The sequence below is a fragment of the Protomyctophum parallelum genome (assembly GCF_964188405.1).
Source record: "Protomyctophum parallelum genome assembly, chromosome: 13".
Lineage (NCBI taxonomy): Eukaryota > Metazoa > Chordata > Actinopteri > Myctophiformes > Myctophidae > Protomyctophum > Protomyctophum parallelum.
In genome coordinates this window covers 45,429,968-45,448,128 of record NC_139708.1, presented here as the reverse complement: position 1 = coordinate 45,448,128, position 18,161 = coordinate 45,429,968, and the positions used below count along the sequence as shown (strand labels likewise).

Sequence of the window (18,161 nt, the reverse complement as noted above, 5' to 3'; positions counted from 1 at the left end):
TTATATTATTATGAGATATCTTGTCTGTGTGGAAAGTTGACATTTTGGCTTAAGGGTGGCGCTATAGCTAGGAGAGGTCAGTGGGTCAACTCGCATGGGTTTGGTTTGTCCTCAGGGTGAGGTGAGTGGCTCCATTCCACGCTAATCCCAGCCGTTTTTCTTTTGAGATATCTTTATTAGTGAGGGACAAAAAAAGTGCTCTATACTTTGGGGTTTGGGATCTTTGCCATATAATAATAATAATAATAAACCTTTATTTATATAGCACCGTTCATATATCACAGAATGAAGGGACGGTGGTATATAATACGAGTGGCCGGCTGAGACTTTTATTGACTTAATCTAACCTCCGTTTTATAACAGACGATATTTATCAGTGGCACACAAAGCCTGCACTTTTATGGCCGTATTTGTGACCTTTGCTCCCGTCACAGTGTAAGCTGTAAGCCTTCGCTTGGAGAATCTTTGTCTTTGGGACATTCTATAGACTGAAAGGCAGAGAATATGGAACATAGAGGGGGTTGTATTGATTCCTTTTGTCTCTGTGTTGAGATCATTGAAAGTCTTCTTGTTCCGTTCCTGTGCACGTTGCAGTCTATATGTCTGTGTATGGTTAGTGTATACCTACAAGTCTGTCCATCTGCTGGTTAACTTCTATAATCTTATATTCGAGTGACAATCAGCATGCAAACTTTTACCGTCAAATCAAAATGTATATACGGCTATTAATTAAGTACTGAGGTATTACTTATACAAAGGTATATCGATCGTCTACGGTCTACCCAATTCCTTTCATGATTGACATTTTACTATATTGTAACTGTTTCATTTTCACATCACATTAATTCATTAGAATGAGAGCCATTTAGTTAAAGGTAAAGAGCATGTTTATAAACATGACGGGGACTGTGATGTAAGTGTGTTACAATCTACAAAATGAGAGTCTAACCCCCCCCCCCCTTAACACATTCTGACCGGGCACCCATTTTGGTGTTGGCATCATGTTATGCTTTAGCTATTGAAAAATAGCAGATCTACAAGCTCATATCGCGCCACCGAGTGGCGCGATACGAGCTTGTAGGTCTGTTATTTTTGAAAAATCGAAGACACTTTTAGAATCTGATCTCAGGTCAGAATGGGTTAATAATTAAACTGTCAGGATGTAATAGACATTTTTAGAATCTGATCTCAGGTCAGAATGGGTTAACACACACACACACAGGCTGTCACTTGACAGTTGTTCATTAACGCATGTTAGTATACTGTAGACGGGCTCTTCCCAAGCTCATTGAGGACAATCTGTTGATCTTATGCCTTTTTTCTCCCCCTATAAAGGACCAAACCGAGTTGATTTTTGTATTGAGTCTTTCTTTTGTCCACTAAACCGGGGACGATTGGATCAAACGCTCTATTTATTTCTATACCTGATGTGTTGTGGAGAGTTCTACGTGTCTCAAAAAGAGTGACTGCTTTCTGCCCGCTGGGACATTGAAAATGCTGATTATTATAGTTCTGCTTTCACAGAGAACTATGTAAGGGGGTTGAGGGGTCAACGTTCATAATGGAATTCCATCTTCTCTCCTACCTGCAATGTTTGGAGATCTGATATCATCATCATCGCCGCGTTTGGAATTGATTTGACAACTATATCAACAGACCGCTTAGTCGTCGTCGTAGCTGTTGAGAAGAAAACCCAATATCTCAAATCGTGATATGATGTTCTACGTGCACTGCTTTATACCATTTGGGATTCTGCTTATCGCGGCGGCCACGGCCACGGCCGCGGCCGCGGCCTCTGAGATGCTGGACGACTGCCGCGAGCGCCCGTACACCATGAACGTGGTTCTGCTGGAGGACAACACCGAGTGGAGTCTGGCTTTTGTCAAAGCAGCGGTGGAGCAAGCGATAGAAAAGGACCGGAAACTGAACGAAGAAGCAGGTATTATAGAGCATAAAGGGCTTCTCAAACCTTTTCAAAGTCAATTAAGGACCCCCAAATTGATATGTATGTATATCTGCCCTGATGTGTTGGCCCTAAACTGGACCCTTAATTAACCCATTTTGACCTGAGATCAGATTCTATAAAAATGTTTGTTTGAAAATGACAGTTTTCTGGAAAAGCCATGTTTCTATGTCAGTCGTTCTTTGATTTTTTCAAAAATAGCAGACCTACAAGCTCGTAGCGCGCCACTCGGTGGCGCGCTATGAGCTTGTAGATCTGCTATTTTTCAATAGCTAAAGCATGACATAATGCTAACACCCCCCCATCTGGAAGGGTTTTGTGCCAGGGGCTCCCTCAGAAGAGTTATAGTCGATATATTTTTCAGATATTTTCAATTGAATAGCCATTAGCCAACATTTAAATGGATAAACTATGATGCCGAAATAACTAAAAATAAAATTGATAGATATAGATCAAAAATAGTAGATACATATAGAACATTGATATGATGTTTTGTTTTCTCGTTTTGTGTTTTGTTTTGTTGTTTTTGTTCTTTTTTGTCTTGTTCCTGTTAACTGTATTGTCCTGTCTGTCTTTGTTTTAGTTTTAGTTTTATGTTATGTTTGTTTTGTTTTGTTTTGTTTTCTTGTTTTTTTCCCCTTCTGTTTGCTTTGTTGTATTATTTTACCTATGAAAGCCATTTATTTGTTAGAAGGGTAGGCACTATAAGCTTATAGGCTTCAGCCTACACCTTTTTGGTCAATGTTTCTTTTGCAAAAAAAAAGCAGGCACTGTATTGATTTGTTTTAATGACCAAAATAAAGAAACTACTACTACTTTTCCTGGGGACCCCCTGGAGCCCCCCCCCCCCCAAAGGACCTTGGGAACCACTGAGAATAAGGCCAAATACATGCTCTATCATAAGACATACAAAGTCTACTGCAGGCTTCAAGAAGACAGTTTGTTAGATTAATGAATGGCTTTGGCTTTTGGCATATGCGCTGCAATTGTGATTGTTCTTTGGGTATACAATTTGGACAGTACTGAACCTTTAATGAAAATAATGTTGTTAATAGGTCAAAGTAGTAGAGTTAATAGGGGGCCATTTTAAAAACTAGTTTGATAAAGAAAATGTTCCAGTATAGGCTACAGGGGACAGTAAAATCATTGTACTCTGATCTTGATAACAAGATTAATGAGGTGTTCAATTTGCACTAATGATTAATGAGAACCTTTTATGTTGTCTTTGGTCAATTAATGTGTAATTAATTAATACTTGTCACTTACTACAAACACATTGTCACACAAAACTAGCAAACGTAGCTGATCTATACAAGCTCACAATGCATCACATCTGCTATTTTTCCTATGTCAGATTTGTTTCGTGAATGTGAAAGTGTTTGAGCGTGTCTGTGGGTTTTAGTTTTATTAATTTTTTGATCCAATGCAAAGTATTATCAAGCGCTTATCAGTAAATAAGTTAACCCATTTTGGTGTTAGCATTGTGTTATGCTTTAGATATTGAAAAATAGCAGATCTACAAGCTCATACGGGCTTGTAGGTCTGCTATTTTTGAAAAATCGAAGAACGACTGACATAGAAACAGCTTTTCCAGAAAACTGTCAGGATGTAGAAGACATTTTTAGAATCTTATCTCAGGTCAGAATGGGTGAAACTACATTTGGATCCATTGAAACATTCCTGTTTCCTGGAAAGTAAAGGGCTTTTTGGACATACAAGATTTCCGCCCGACAGCGACGGTATCTATTTTTATTTTCCTTTTCTATGTCCCCAGATTTGAACTTCACGTTGACGGCCAGCTACCATGGCTTCAACACCACGCTGTACCGACGCAGAGGCTGTGGCAGCAGCTCGTGCGAGGGGGTGGAGATACTCAAGAAGTTACATGTAAGTACATGTGCACCTATCCCATTCTGACCTGAGATCAGATTCATACGAGGTTTCCGCCGGACACACACTGGTCTGATGAACCCATTCTGACCTGAGATCAGAATCTAAAAATGTCAGTCGCTCTTCGATTTTTCAAAAATAGCAGACCTACAAACTCGTATCGCGCCACTCGGTGGCGCGATATGAGCTTGTAGATCTGCTATTTTTAAATAGCTAAAGCATAACATGATGCTGACACCAAAATGAGTGCCCGGTCAGAATGGGTTATACTGTGGTCTCTTTCCCACATGTGTGTACTCACCCAGGAATCAGCCCAGCTCCTAATCCAGACAACAGTCTTGTCAAAACTCGACTATTGTAACTCCCTCCTTACTGGCCTACCAGCATGTGCACTTAAGCCTCTCCAGCTGATCCAAAATGCAGCAGCTCGCTTGGTCTTCAACCAGCCAAAATTCTCACATGTCTCCCCCCTGCTCCGCTCCCTCCACTGGCTCCCGGTCGCTGCCCGCACAGAATACAAAACTCTGATGCTGGCATTCAAAGCAACCAAAGGTATGGCTCCCCCATATCTTACAAGTATGATTGAACCCTACAAACCCTCCCGCGCACTCAGATCAGCCAACGCAGGGAAACTGGAAGTACCCTCACTAAAAACGCCGGGCCAACGCTCCACACGTCCCAAACTCTTCTCCCTTCTGGCTCCAAAACTGTGGAATGCACTTCCCATTGCAGTCAGAACTGCAGCATCACTCCCAATCTTCCGCCGTAGCCTGAAAACCCACCTTTTCAGACTCCATCATGGCCCATAGCACTTACCCTAACCCCTTAGATAGCATTTCTGTTGGCTTAGATAGCATTTGACACAGACTTATAGCATGTTATGTAGACAGCACTATAATTGTATTGTATATAGTTATAGCACGCCATAGTACATATGTATAGCATAGTAGTGAATATGTATAGTTTATATGTATAGTGTATGTATAGTTTCATTATATAGATATTCCACTGTTACTTTCTTAGCTTACGCATGTTTCATGATATTGATAAATGCTTTTATGTGATGTATTCCCATGCTTTTGTTCTTGCTTAAATGTAAGTCGCTCTGGATTAAGAGCGTCTGCTAAATGCCTAAATTGTAAATTGTAATTGTAAAATTGTGTACAAATGTAAAAAGGTTTTGGCTACGTTTGTACAGTTGTGTTCCTAACAGTGTTGTTTTCGTCAACTAAAACTAAGACGAAAGATGTTCGTCGACTACCTATTTTCACTGACTAAAACGAAATAAAAACGAATCTATGATGACTAAAACTAAGACTAAATATACTGACAATTTCGTCAACAAATAAAAACTAGACTAAAATGTTAGGAAGGGACTATAGTGGACAAGATATCCAGTTTTATGCTGGGTTGCATGTGTTTTGCGAGAATGTAGATCTGCTATTTTCAGCATGCAACCAGAGTGTAAAATATGTCATTACAACGACATCAAGGCCTGTCAAAACACATTTTAGTCGACTAAATCAACTGTAGATTTAGTCGACTAAAATCGCATGACATTTAGTCGACTAAAACTAGACTAAACACTAGAACATTCCAGGTGACTAAAATGTGACTAAAACTAAGTGAAAACTATTCAAGAGACAACGACTAAAACTAAAATAGAAATGTGCTGCCAAAAACAACACTGGTTCCTAATGACCAACATGAGATGGAAATTGTCTTGAAAGGTTTGTCAGCTCGTCTTGTTCTTGTTCTTGTCTTTGCATGCGGCTCAATGACAATAACGTGTACCCTAGATTTTCTAACTTTCAGGGTGAAATCAGATTTGGCTAATGAAAATAGTAGTAAAATGTACAATGCCAACTATTCCATACTATATTGTATAGTACAGGGTTCCCCAATAGGCGGCCCCGTTGTGGTATATATAAATAGATATAAATGGCATTAAATGGGGGTCAGTAGCCTATGCATGTCAAACTGGGGGTCCTTTTCAAATGGGGTCTTGCCCTGAAAATGAATTTTCAGGGAAAAGTAATTTTCGACCTCGCGCATGCCGACTCGGCCCCCAGCCTGGTACCCTAGTCAAAATATGGCCCTTGAGGAAAATTAATTGGGGAACCTGGAGTAGTAGGTAACAGGTACGGTCGTCCGCCCCACTACTCTATACCCAGCGGGGCGACTGTGGCTCAGGAGGTAGAGCAGGTCGTCCTATGATCCATGGGTCGGCGGTTCGAATCCCGCCTCCTCCTCCTGTCTACATGTCGAAGTGTCCTTGGGCAAGACTCTGAACCCCGAATTGCTCCCGATGTGCTGGTTGGTACCTTGCATGGCTTCCGCCGCAATCGGGTGTGTGAATGGGTGAATGTAATGCACAATCTATGTAAAGCGCCTTGGATAAAGGCGCTATATAAATGCACCATTTAACCCATTCTGACCGGGCACCCATTTTGGTGTCGGCATCATGTTATGCTTTAGCTATTTAAAAATAGCAGATCTACAAGCTCATATCGCGCCACCGAGTGGCGCGATACGAGCTTGTAGGTCTGCTATTTTTGAAAAATCGAAGAGCGACTGACATTTTTAGAATCTGATCTCAGGTCAGAATGGGTTCATCAGACCAGTGTGTGTCCGGCGGAAACCTCGTATGAATCTGATCTCAGGTCAGAATGGGTTAAATAACAAACATAATTCATGTTGGTGATTATATAAAAGGTGTCATGTTGTTCTTTCTAAATCTCACAGAGTATAGAGATCAACTACTATACATTAAAATCAAATAAATCTGTATACAAGATCATTTCACGTTTTAAAGAAAGGGAGGGAAATACTAAATGAACTGTTTACTACATTAAAACATTTCGCGGGGGCGAGTTGGTAAAGGGGTGAGTGGTTTGGTATTCCTGTAGTGTAACCAGTGTTGGGCAATATTACTTAGGAGAGTAATATGTTTACTTTACTTATTACTGCTTAGAAAAAGTAATAATATTACATTACTTATTACTTGGAATCAAGAGTAATATAGTTACATATTACTTTATATTACTTTTCAACCGGGCCCCTTCCACCCGCAAAAATAATCTGTTTAGCCAGCTCCTTTTACAACTGAATCCAATTCATTGGAATAAGAAGTCTCCAATCAGCCAAACTGGATATTTGCAGGATATAAAACAAACATAGTCAACAGTCTCTCATCAGCCTTTTTTCTGCTGCATATTCCACATTTGGAATTCAACATCAACAATCTGAACTGCACACAGCCACCAATCAGCCAAAAAGGCTATAAAATAATAAAGCAGCAATCTCTCACTACCTTTTAAAGGTATATTCAGTGATTTCACTTAATTCAAATATCACTTATTTTTTTGTTTTGTTGCGATAATCCTCCCTACTATAGAGTGTGCTGGCCATATAAGGAGTTCCTCCCTGTCCCCAGTTAACCCCTGGGGGTCAAAAAACCTTAGGTTTCGTTTTTGACTCTCTATCCTGATTGGACGAAAGGCTGGGTCCCACAGCCAAAAACGAAACCTAAGGTTTTTTGAGTGAAATCACTGAATATACCTTTAAATGAAATGTTTTCAAACGGCAGCCAACAAAACAAAAAAGTAATATGCAAAACAGTAATATTACTGTTTTGGCAGAGTAATAACTTACTTTACTCGTTACTGCGAAAAGTAATAATATTACAGTAATATGTAACTAGTAACTTGTTACTGCCCAACACTGAGTATAACCACAATGTCTTCTGCAGAAACAAGGTGAAATCGGCTGTGTCATGCTGGGGCCCTCCTGCACATATGCCACCTTTCAACTAGTGGAGTGAGTACATTTAATACATATCCTATTCTCCTATCTTCTTCTTGTTAACGTCTTTCTCTTACAACTTCAACAATGAGTTGTAGTTAGTGGCGGTGACTCATGAGCATAGAGAGGAGAGAAAGAAAGAAAGAAAGTCAGATATCGAGACAGAAGACTATATAAAATATGCAAATGTATGTATGATCAAAATAGAAGACAAAGAAAGAGGAAGGACATCACAGTTTCTTTGTAAAAGCAGGCAACAGTTCGCAGCAGGTATACACATGCACGCACAGTCGCACACATGCACGCGCGCACGCACGCACACACACACACACACACACACACACACACACACACACACACACACACACACACACACACACACACACACACACACACACACACACACATACACACACACATCGCTCGCTGAATTGACTGGTTGAATTTACTGTTGACGACCAAGCTACACCGGGCATGTGTGCGTTTGACGTAAGCGCACTGCGTGCACAAAGTATGCGTGCGAAATGCCCCGGCTACACCAGATCTGTGGCGCACGGCAGATTTGTGGGGACCTTCCGGGAGGATATATAGATATTTTTTTTAACCGATCCTATTTTTAGAGCACGCGTAGGATGGCCCGCGGTATCCGTGCGTCTGGTGTAGATGGTATCATTGACATATATTGGTCCTATCCAAACGCACTGTACGCACGCAGTAAACGCACGCAGTAAACGTGCGCAGTAAACGTGCGCAGTAAACGCATACGCACACACGCAAAATTGCCTGTTGTAGCTTGGCCGTTACTCTCTCTCTCTCACAGCGAGGACATCGGTTTCAAACTGAGCATTCCCATCATCTCCGCCGGGAGCTTCGGCCTCTCCTGCGACTTCAAGAAGAACCTGACCCGCATCCTGCCGCCGGCCCGCAAGATCGCGACCTTCCTGACCTCGTTCATGGCGGCGACGTTCCCGTTCAAACCTGAGTGGGACCAGGTCTACGTCTACAAGCAGGACAAGGAGATCTCCACGGAGGACTGCTTCTGGTGAGAGAGAGGTCTAGGGCAGTGGTTCCATAACTTTATCCTGTCAAGGACCCCCACTTTGACACTCATTACTTAGCCCGCGGACCCCCATTTGAAAAGATATGCCATGCAGGGACCAGTGTTGTTTTCGTCGACTAAAACTAAGACGAAAAATGTTCGTCGACTACCTTTTTTCACTGACTAAAACTAAATAAAAACGAATCTATGATGACTAAAACTATAAGACTAAATATACTGACAATTTCGTCAACAAATAAAAACTAGACTAAAATGTTAGTAAGGGACTAGTGGACAAGAGATCCAGTTTTATGCTGGGTTGCATGCTGAAAATAGCAGATATACAATCTCACAATCTTGTGAGATTGTGAGATTGTATATCTGCTATTTTCAGCATGCAACCAAAGTGTAAAATATGTCATTACAACGACATCAAGGCCTGTCAAAACACATTTTAGTCGACTAAATCAACTGTAGATTTAGTCGACTAAAATCGTATGACATTTAGTCGACTAAAACTAGACTAAACACTAGAACAGGGTTCCCCAATACATTTTCGTCAAGGGCCATATTTTGACTAGCGTACCAGGCTGGGGGCCGAGTCTGCACGCGCGAGGTCGAGGTCTTGCCCTGAAAATTCATTTTCAGGGCAAGACCCCATTTGAAAAGGATGCCCAGTTTGACATGCATAGGCTACTGACACAAGGGGGCGCTCTGTGGGCCGCAAATGGCCCGCGGGCCGCCTATTGGGGAACCCTGCACTAGAACATTCCAGGTGACTAAAATGTGTCTAAAACTAAGTGAAAACTATTCAAGAGTCTATGACTAAAACTAAAATAGAAATTTGCTGCCAAAAACAACAACTGGCAGGGACCCCCATAAGAGAAACATTTTACGGCTCTGGCAGTGATTTTCACCGATTTTCATTTCAAGGACCCCAGTTTGAATATTGTCTACGGACTCATTATTTAATGGCATTTCTATCTCTGGGACCCCAATGTATATTGTAAAATCAAAGTTAATTTAACTCTGAGAGTGTACATGGTTCCATTTGTACACTTCGGGGTGTATTTTGCGTGTCTTAAGTACCAGGTCTGGCAGGTCTTATTCCCTAACTTGAGTAAACTAAAGACCTGGAGGCGTGGTCAATGCTCTTTGGCCACTCAGAATAGCCTAATGGCATTGATCACGCCTCCAGGTCTTTAGTTTACTCAAGTTAGGGAATAAGACCTGGTACTTAAGACACACAAAATACAGCCCTTTGAGTCACAGACCCATAAGGGTCCATTTGGTTCCTAATTATCATTTAGCATGGGGATCCCCTGGAACTCTCTCAAGGACCCCTGGGGGTCCCCGGACCCCACTTTGGGAACCAGTGATCTAGCCCATTCTGACCGGGAACCCATTTTGGTGTTAGCATCATGTTGTGCTTTAGCTATTGAAAAATAGCAGATCTACAAGCTCATAGCGCGCCACCGAGTGGCGCGCTACGAGCTTGTAGGTCTGCTATTTTTGAAAAATCGAAGAACGACTGACATTTTTTTAATCTGATCTCAGGTCAGAATGGGTTCATCAGACCAGTGTGTGTGTCCAGTGGAAACCTCGTATGAATCTGATCTCAGGTCAGAATGGGCTAGAGAGCTCTGCGTGCTGGATCTCTGAAGCGTCGCATATATACTGTAGCAGCAGTGTTGTTTTCGTCGACTAAAATTAAAACGAAAAATGTTCGTCGACTACCTTTTTTCACTGACGAAAACTAAATGGAAACTAAATGAAAACTCAGCTATGATGACTAAAACTAAGACTAAATATACAACTAAAAACTAGACTAAAATGTTAGGGACTAGTGGACAAGAGATCCAGTATAAGTCATTTTACAATTAGTTGCATGCTGAAAATAGACGCGTTGTGAGCTTGTGGATCGTCTATTTTCAGCAAGTAAAAAAAAAAAACAATCAATACGACGGCGTCAAGGCCCGCCAAAATACATTTTAGTCGACTAAATCACCTGTAGATTTAGTCGACTAAAATCTTATGACATTTAGTCGACTAAAACTAGACTAACACTAAAACATTCCAGGTGACTAAAATGCGACTAAAACTAAATGAAAACTATTCAAGAGACTGCAGACTAAAAATAAAGTCAAAATTTGCTGCCAAAAACAACACTGTAGTAGGCCATTGGTTCCCTGAAACCTTTTAGCCTGTGACCTAAAAGACACATTTGATGTCTTCCCGGACCCCGGGACCCAAACCATAGTGAAAACAAAGCTACAAGCTACAACAAGCTCACAGCGCATTGATTTGCCCCGCGTTGTGAGCTTGCAGATCGGCTATTTTCACTACTACTTAAAAGACCACTTCACTGTATTTTATCATGAACATTAGTGAGGACCAATTGTATAAAGCTATAAGTTTGGAAAAGGTGGTGAAGTGGTCCTTTAAACATTTAGTTTCCTAATTTATGGAATTTCTTAGATTTAGCTTTTATTTCTTGCATGACATTTCTGAAAGAAATCATTGGATTCGTTTTTAACCCATTTTGGGCGGGGAACCCATTTTGGTGTTAGCATTACGTTATGCTTTAGCTATTGAAAAATAGCAGATCTACAAGCTCATAACGCGCCACCGAGTGGCGCGCTACGAGCTTGTAGGTCTGCTATTTTTGAAAAATCGAAGAACCATAGAAAGAAAGAATCATAGAAACATAGCTTTTTCAGAAAACTGTCATATTCAAACAGACATTTTTAGAATCTGATCTCAGGTCGCTTTTCTTCCATCTCTGTTTGTATTCCCTCAGGTACATCAACGCTTTGGAAGCTCCCACGTTGCACTTTGCTGTCCATACCTCCAGGATAATGCTGCGCAGCGAGAAGGAGCTGCTCAGTGCCCTGGCGTCTGGTCGCAGACGCAGTAACAGTGAGTATCTGATGAGAAATACAAGGCAAGGTCTGGGCAACTTTGAGGATGGAGAGGGCTACTATATAGTTCCACACGGACTCCAGAGGGCCACATTATAGTTCCACACTCACTCCAGAGGGCCACTATATAGTTCCACACGGACTCCAGAGGGCCACTATATAGTTCCACACGGACTCCAGAGGGCCACTATATAGTTCCACACAGACTCCAGAGGGCCACTATATAGTTCCACACTCACTCCAGAGGGCCACTATATAGTTCCACACAGACTCCAGAGGGCCACTATATAGTTCCACACGGACTCCAGAGGGCCACTATATAGTTCCACACAGACTCCAGAGGGCCACTATATAGTTCCACACTCACTACAGAGGGACACTATATAGTTCCACACAGACTCCAGAGGGCCACTATATAGTTCCACACTCACTACAGAGGGCCACTATATAGTTCCACACAGACTCCAGAGGGCCACTATATAGTTCCACACGGACTCCAGAGGGCCACTATATAGTTCCACACAGACTCCAGAGGGCCACTATATAGTTCCACACGGACTCCAGAGGGCCACTATATAGTTCCACACAGACTCCAGAGGGCCACTATATAGTTCCACACTCACTACAGAGGGACACTATATAGTTCCACACTCACTCCAGAGGGCCACTATATAGTTCCACACAGACTCCAGAGGGCCACTATATAGTTCCACACTCACTACAGAGGGCCACTATATAGTTCCACACTCACTCCAGAGGGCCACTATATAGTTCCACACGGACTCCAGAGGGCCACTATATAGTTCCACACTCACTCCAGAGGGCCACTATATAGTTCCACACGGACTCCAGAGGGCCACTATATAGTTCCACACTCACTCCAGAGGGACACTATATAGTTCCACACTCACTCCAGAGGGCCACTATATAGTTCCACACTCACTCCAGAGGGCCACTATATAGTTCCACACGGACTCCAGAGGGCCACTATATAGTTCCACACGGACTCCAGAGGGCCACTATATAGTTCCACACGGACTCCAGAGGGCCACTATATAGTTCCACACGGACTCCAGAGGGCCACTATATAGTTCCACACGGACTCCAGAGGGCCACTATATAGTTCCACACGGACTCCAGAGGGCCACTATATAGTTCCACACAGACTCCAGAGGGCCACTATATAGTAACAATAAATACAAGACGATAACAAGGACAGTCGACATGTACGACATGTACGTTCATAAACACAGTACCCACTAACTAAGAAGCTCAAAGAAAGCACAGGAAAGTCTAATAGCGCGACCAATACAGGCTAATATATAAAAAAAAACTAAGCAACTTGTGCTTAAATACACTAAAAAGTATGAGAACCAACATTTGCTATACGTCAAAGCATGAGCAGCGTCTGGGAAGTGTGCCCCTGGAGACAAATTAGGAGTATGAAGACAAATTAATTGGTGTTAGGGTGGTCCTTCTGTCTCCAACGCTATGGAATACACTGACCATTACAATCAGAACTGCAACCTTACCTCACTCCCGATCTTCCGCCGTAGTCTGCAAAAAACCCCACCTGTTCAGACTCCATCACGGCCCGTAGCACTTACCCCAGCCCCTTAGATAGCACTTTATGTAGACTTAGATAGCATTTTATACAGACTTATAGCATGCCATGTAGACAGCACTAGAATTGTATGTATAGTCATAGCACTTTATAAGTATATATGTATAGTTTGTATAGTTTAATTATATTGAGATCCCACTGTCACGTTCCTAAGCTTACGCATGTTTCTTGAATATTACTCTTTATGTATGTGATGTATGCCATCATGCTTTTTTGTTCTTACCTAATGTAAGTCGCTCTGGATCAAGTGCGTCTGCTAAATGCCTAAATTGTCTAAATTGTGGTCAGAGTTCTGTGCTCTTTATGCGTGCACAATCCCGTCGGTTTTGAAAGTTTAACATAAAGTATAACTTTACTTATAACTCTGTCTGCTCAGTTTTAATGTACATGATGCTGCATTTGTATTCATAGTTTTCATTCTGTGTGGGAACCGCCAAGACATGTCGGCAATGAATCTGACCAACCTTCACGACGACATCATGTTCATTCTCCTTGATATTTACAAGTAGGTCTGAGTCTGTCTGTCTGTCTGTCTGTCTGTCTGTCTGTCTGTCTGTCTGTCTGTCTGTCTGTCTGTCTGTCTGTCTGTCTGTCTGTCTGTCTGTCTGTCTGTCTGTGTGCATGTTGTTGATAATGGTCTGTAAAAATCTATTAGGAATTCAGAGAACAATGCTCTCTCTCTTCCAGCAATGGGTCCAACTATGTCAACACAACGTCCACTAAGAACATGGACAAAGTGCTGGTGGTGACTCTGCAGGAGAGGAACGCCACTGACCTGAACGGGTACAACGACACGAAGACGGTGAGCCGTGCAGCGTCACTGGACCCCCAAATTTACATATTTTTTAGCCTACGGACCCCCGTTTGAAAAGACATGCCAGGGACCCCCATGAGAGAAGCTTTTTACGGCTCTAGCGGTGATTCTCAACCCGTTTAATTTGACATGCATTAGTCTACGGACCCCCATTACATGGCATTTCTATCTCTGGGACACAATTTATATTGTAGAATCAATGTTAATTTAACTCTGAGAGTGTACAAATGGATCCAAATGGACCCGTAACGAGCCCACATACTGTATCAAGCATTTTCTATTGTTTTGTGGAAAGACGGGACTCGGGAGATGACAATACATTCTGAACAGAGCCGGTATCTTTTACTATATAGGGCTCTCACTCTCTCTTTCCCCTCTCTCTCTCTCTCTCTCTCTCTCTCTCTCTCTCTCTCTCTCTCTCTCTCTCCAGATAAATGACTATGTAACAGGCTACCATGATGGAGCGCTGCTGTTCGGCCAGGTCTTGAGGAACAGGCTGCTCAATCTGTCCAGTGACGACGAAAACCCCTTTGGGAATGTGTCTTTTCAAGGTACATTTATAGGAAAACCCCTTTGGGAATGTGTCTTTTCAAGGTACATTTATAGGAAAACCCGTTTGGGAATGTCTTTTCGAGGTACATTTATAGGAAAACCCCTTTGGGAATGTGACTTTTCAAGGTACATTTATAGGAAAACCCCTTTGGGAATGTGTCTTTTCAAGGTACATTTATAGGAAAACCCCTTTGGGAATGTGACTTTTCGAGGTACATTTATAGGAAAACCCCTTTGGGAATGTTTCTTTTCAAGGTACATTTATAGGAAAACCCCTTTGGGAATGTGACTTTTCAAGGTACATTTATAGGAAAACCCCTTTGGGAATGTGTCTTTTCAAGGTACATTTATAGGAAAACCCCTTTGGGAATGTGTCTTTTCAAGGTACATTTATAGGAAAACCCCTTTGGGAATGTGTCTTTTTGAGGTACATTTATAGGAAAACCCCTTTGGGAATGTGTCTTTTCGAGGTACATTTATAGGAAAACCCCTTTGGGAATGTGTCTTTTCGAGGTACATTTATAGGAAAACCCCTTTGGGAATGTGTCTTTTCAAGGTACATTTATAGGAAAACCCCTTTGGGAATGTGTCTTTTCAAGGTACATTTATAGGAAAACCCCTTTGGGAATGTGTCTTTTCAAGGTACATTTATAGGAAAACCCCTTTGGGAATGTGTCTTTTCAAGGTACATTTATAGGAAAACCCCTTTGGGAATGTGTCTTTTCGAGGTACATTTATAGGAAAACCCCTTTGGGAATGTGTCTTTTCGAGGTACATTTATAGGAAAACCCCTTTGGGAATGTGTCTTTTCAAGGTACATTTATAGGAAAACCCCTTTGGGAACGTGTCTTTTCAAGGTACATTTATAGGAAAACCCCTTTGGGAATGTGTCTTTTCAAGGTACATTTATAGGAAAACCCCTTTGGGAATGTGTCTTTTCGAGGTACATTTATAGGAAAACCCCTTTGGGAACGTGTCTTTTCGAGGTACATTTATAGGAAAACCCCTTTGGGAATGTTTCTTTTCAAGGTACATTTATAGGAAAACCCCTTTGGGAATGTTTCTTTTCGAGGTACATTTATAGGAAAACCCCTTTGGGAACGTGTCTTTTCGAGGTACATTTATAGGAAAACCCCTTTGGGAACGTGTCTTTTCGAGGTACATTTATAGGAAAACCCCTTTGGGAATGTGTCTTTTCGAGGTACATTTATAGGAAAACCCCTTTGGGAATGTTTCTTTTCGAGGTACATTTATAGGAAAACCCCTTTGGGAATGTGTCTTTTCGAGGTACATTTATAGGAAAACCCCTTTGGGAACGTGTCTTTTCGAGGTACATTTATAGGAAAACCCCTTTGGGAACGTGTCTTTTCGAGGTACATTTATAGGAAAACCCCTTTGGGAATGTTTCTTTTCGAGGTACATTTATAGGAAAACCCCTTTGGGAATGTGTCTTTTTGAGGTACATTTATAGGAAAACCCCTTTGGGAATGTGTCTTTTCGAGGTAGGGGAGAGCCGCCAAGGATGTAACACTTTTTTTTACTCAGAGATCCGTTTATCTACACATGTAATATTTTCAGGCAACGGACCTACACATGTCTGCTACCATAAACCACTTTAAGTTATTTTTTTTATAAAACAGGTCGGGAGTTATTAAACCGAACGTGGACGCTGTTCCAGTGTTACAATTGCTGCGCATGTCGGATTAATTGTAACGGCATGCATGATAAATGTAACAACGCTAAAAAGCATCATTAAACATATCGTTTTCAGCTTAAAGCAATTATATTTCATTGAAGCAACTCCTTAGCATTGTTTTCATACCATGGATGTGATAAGAAAATGTATCAAAAATAAGGGAAATATTAAATAGTATCGGGTGTACCAGTTTGGGCTTTTTTTTTTTTTTGGTCAGTTCAGTGGGGAAATACATTGATTAACAGTTTCCGTGCCGCGAATGGATTACTCCATGTTAATGTCGCTGCCATATCGGACATACCCGCCATTTGTTTTATGTGATTAATCCGCTGTATTGTAATAAATGAAAAGAAAAACCGTCTTCGTCGCGGACAAACAGACTAGATGCATTTGTTATGATGACAAAACCGGAAATCGTCACATGCTGTGGGCTGCTAGGGCTTCTGGGAAATTGAGGCCAATGGAAATGCATTGGGTGCAACGCCTCATTGAAACGAGTCTTGTGTGCGTCTTCCGGGTGCATCCGGGTGGTGGATGCGACACTCGGATCATAACAAACCACGGGACCTTTTTTCGCTGGATTTTCGCGGATTAAAAGCCCAAATAATCAGCGTATGCTCTAAAGGTAATACAACAATCTCGGCAGTGAAAGGGGGTTGATTAAAATGCGTGTTAAACGTAAAAAACAGTCAAACTGTTAAAGGACCACTTCGCCACTTTTCAACCTATCTTCATATAATAGGTCCTCACTAATAATCATGAAGAAATTGCACGATTTTTTTCTACTCAGTCTGTGTCTCATAGCACGGCTGCGGGCAGTTTAGAAACCGTCTTCCAGTGACATCATCATTAGGCAGATTTTTTTTTAAACAATATTTTTTTTACAAAAATATTTAGATTTTCATTATCGTGAGAACGATGGCTTCCATTTTCGCATTGCAACTTTTCAGGACTAGAAAGCCTGCAGTTTCTATTGGCTTGTATTCCCCATCGATGATGTCACTGGAAGACGGTTTCTGAACTGCCCACAGCCCTCCTATGAGACACAGACAGAGTAGAAAATAATTGCACCATTTTACCATGATTATTAGTGAGGACCTATTATATGAAGATAGGTTGAAAAGTGGTGAAGTGGTCCTTTAAACAAACGTTTGATTTATTGAGTTGTACAATGTTATACAACCCTACAATAATTTTAGAATACACTACACAATACAATACAATTTTAGAACATATAATATTGGCCAATATGTCAACTGTGTAAATATGACCTATAATGGTATTGAATGGAGCCGGCGTGTGTTACAATTGATCCACTTTTGCAAGTTTTCTTTGCCGTTGCTTACAGACCAGAATGAACGTGCATTCCGTCTAAACACGATGCAAACTAATGAAGAACATAAGCATGAAGACATCCATGTGGATTTTTATTCACCAACATCAAAGAAAAAAATTGTAGCACACATATACTCCAGGTGTAAAAATTTAGCTTTTTGAGAAAAATCAGTTTTTCGCCAATAGCTCCCCGTGGGATGAAGGTAAACATTTCAAACTGCCTGGGCACGTAGAGTACGTTGCTGTACACAAACTGACGCGATGGCGTCATGGTGGCGTTGACCAATCAAGAGATAACGTCCATGTTACAACCGTGAAGCGTTACAACCTTGGCGGCTCTCCCCTACATTTATAGGAAAACCCCTTTGGGAACGTGTCTTTTCGAGGTACATTTATAGGAAAACCCCTTTGGGAACGTGTCTTTTCAGGGTACATTTATAGGAAAACCCCTTTGGGAACGTGTCTTTTCGAGGTACATTTATAGGAAAACCCCTTTGGGAATGTCTTTTCGAGGTACATTTAT

At 41.5% G+C, this 18,161-nt stretch overlaps 1 protein-coding gene across 1 annotated transcript in view; it reads left to right on the top strand.

Moving 5' to 3' along the window:
* Window positions 1–1,713: 1,713 nt before the first annotated feature.
* The window catches only part of gucy2ca (guanylate cyclase 2Ca), a gene marked incomplete at both ends in the record, with an annotated part of 47,020 nt that continues 30,572 nt past the window's right edge, over window positions 1,714–18,161 (top strand). Inside the window, 8 exons of the mRNA XM_083779172.1 lie at window positions 1,714–1,939; window positions 3,738–3,850; window positions 7,605–7,672; window positions 8,478–8,699; window positions 11,497–11,615; window positions 13,653–13,746; window positions 13,929–14,043; window positions 14,486–14,606. Coding sequence (XP_083635298.1) covers window positions 1,714–1,939; window positions 3,738–3,850; window positions 7,605–7,672; window positions 8,478–8,699; window positions 11,497–11,615; window positions 13,653–13,746; window positions 13,929–14,043; window positions 14,486–14,606 — 1,078 coding nt within the window. The remainder of the gene's footprint in view (window positions 1,940–3,737; window positions 3,851–7,604; window positions 7,673–8,477; window positions 8,700–11,496; window positions 11,616–13,652; window positions 13,747–13,928; window positions 14,044–14,485; window positions 14,607–18,161) is intronic.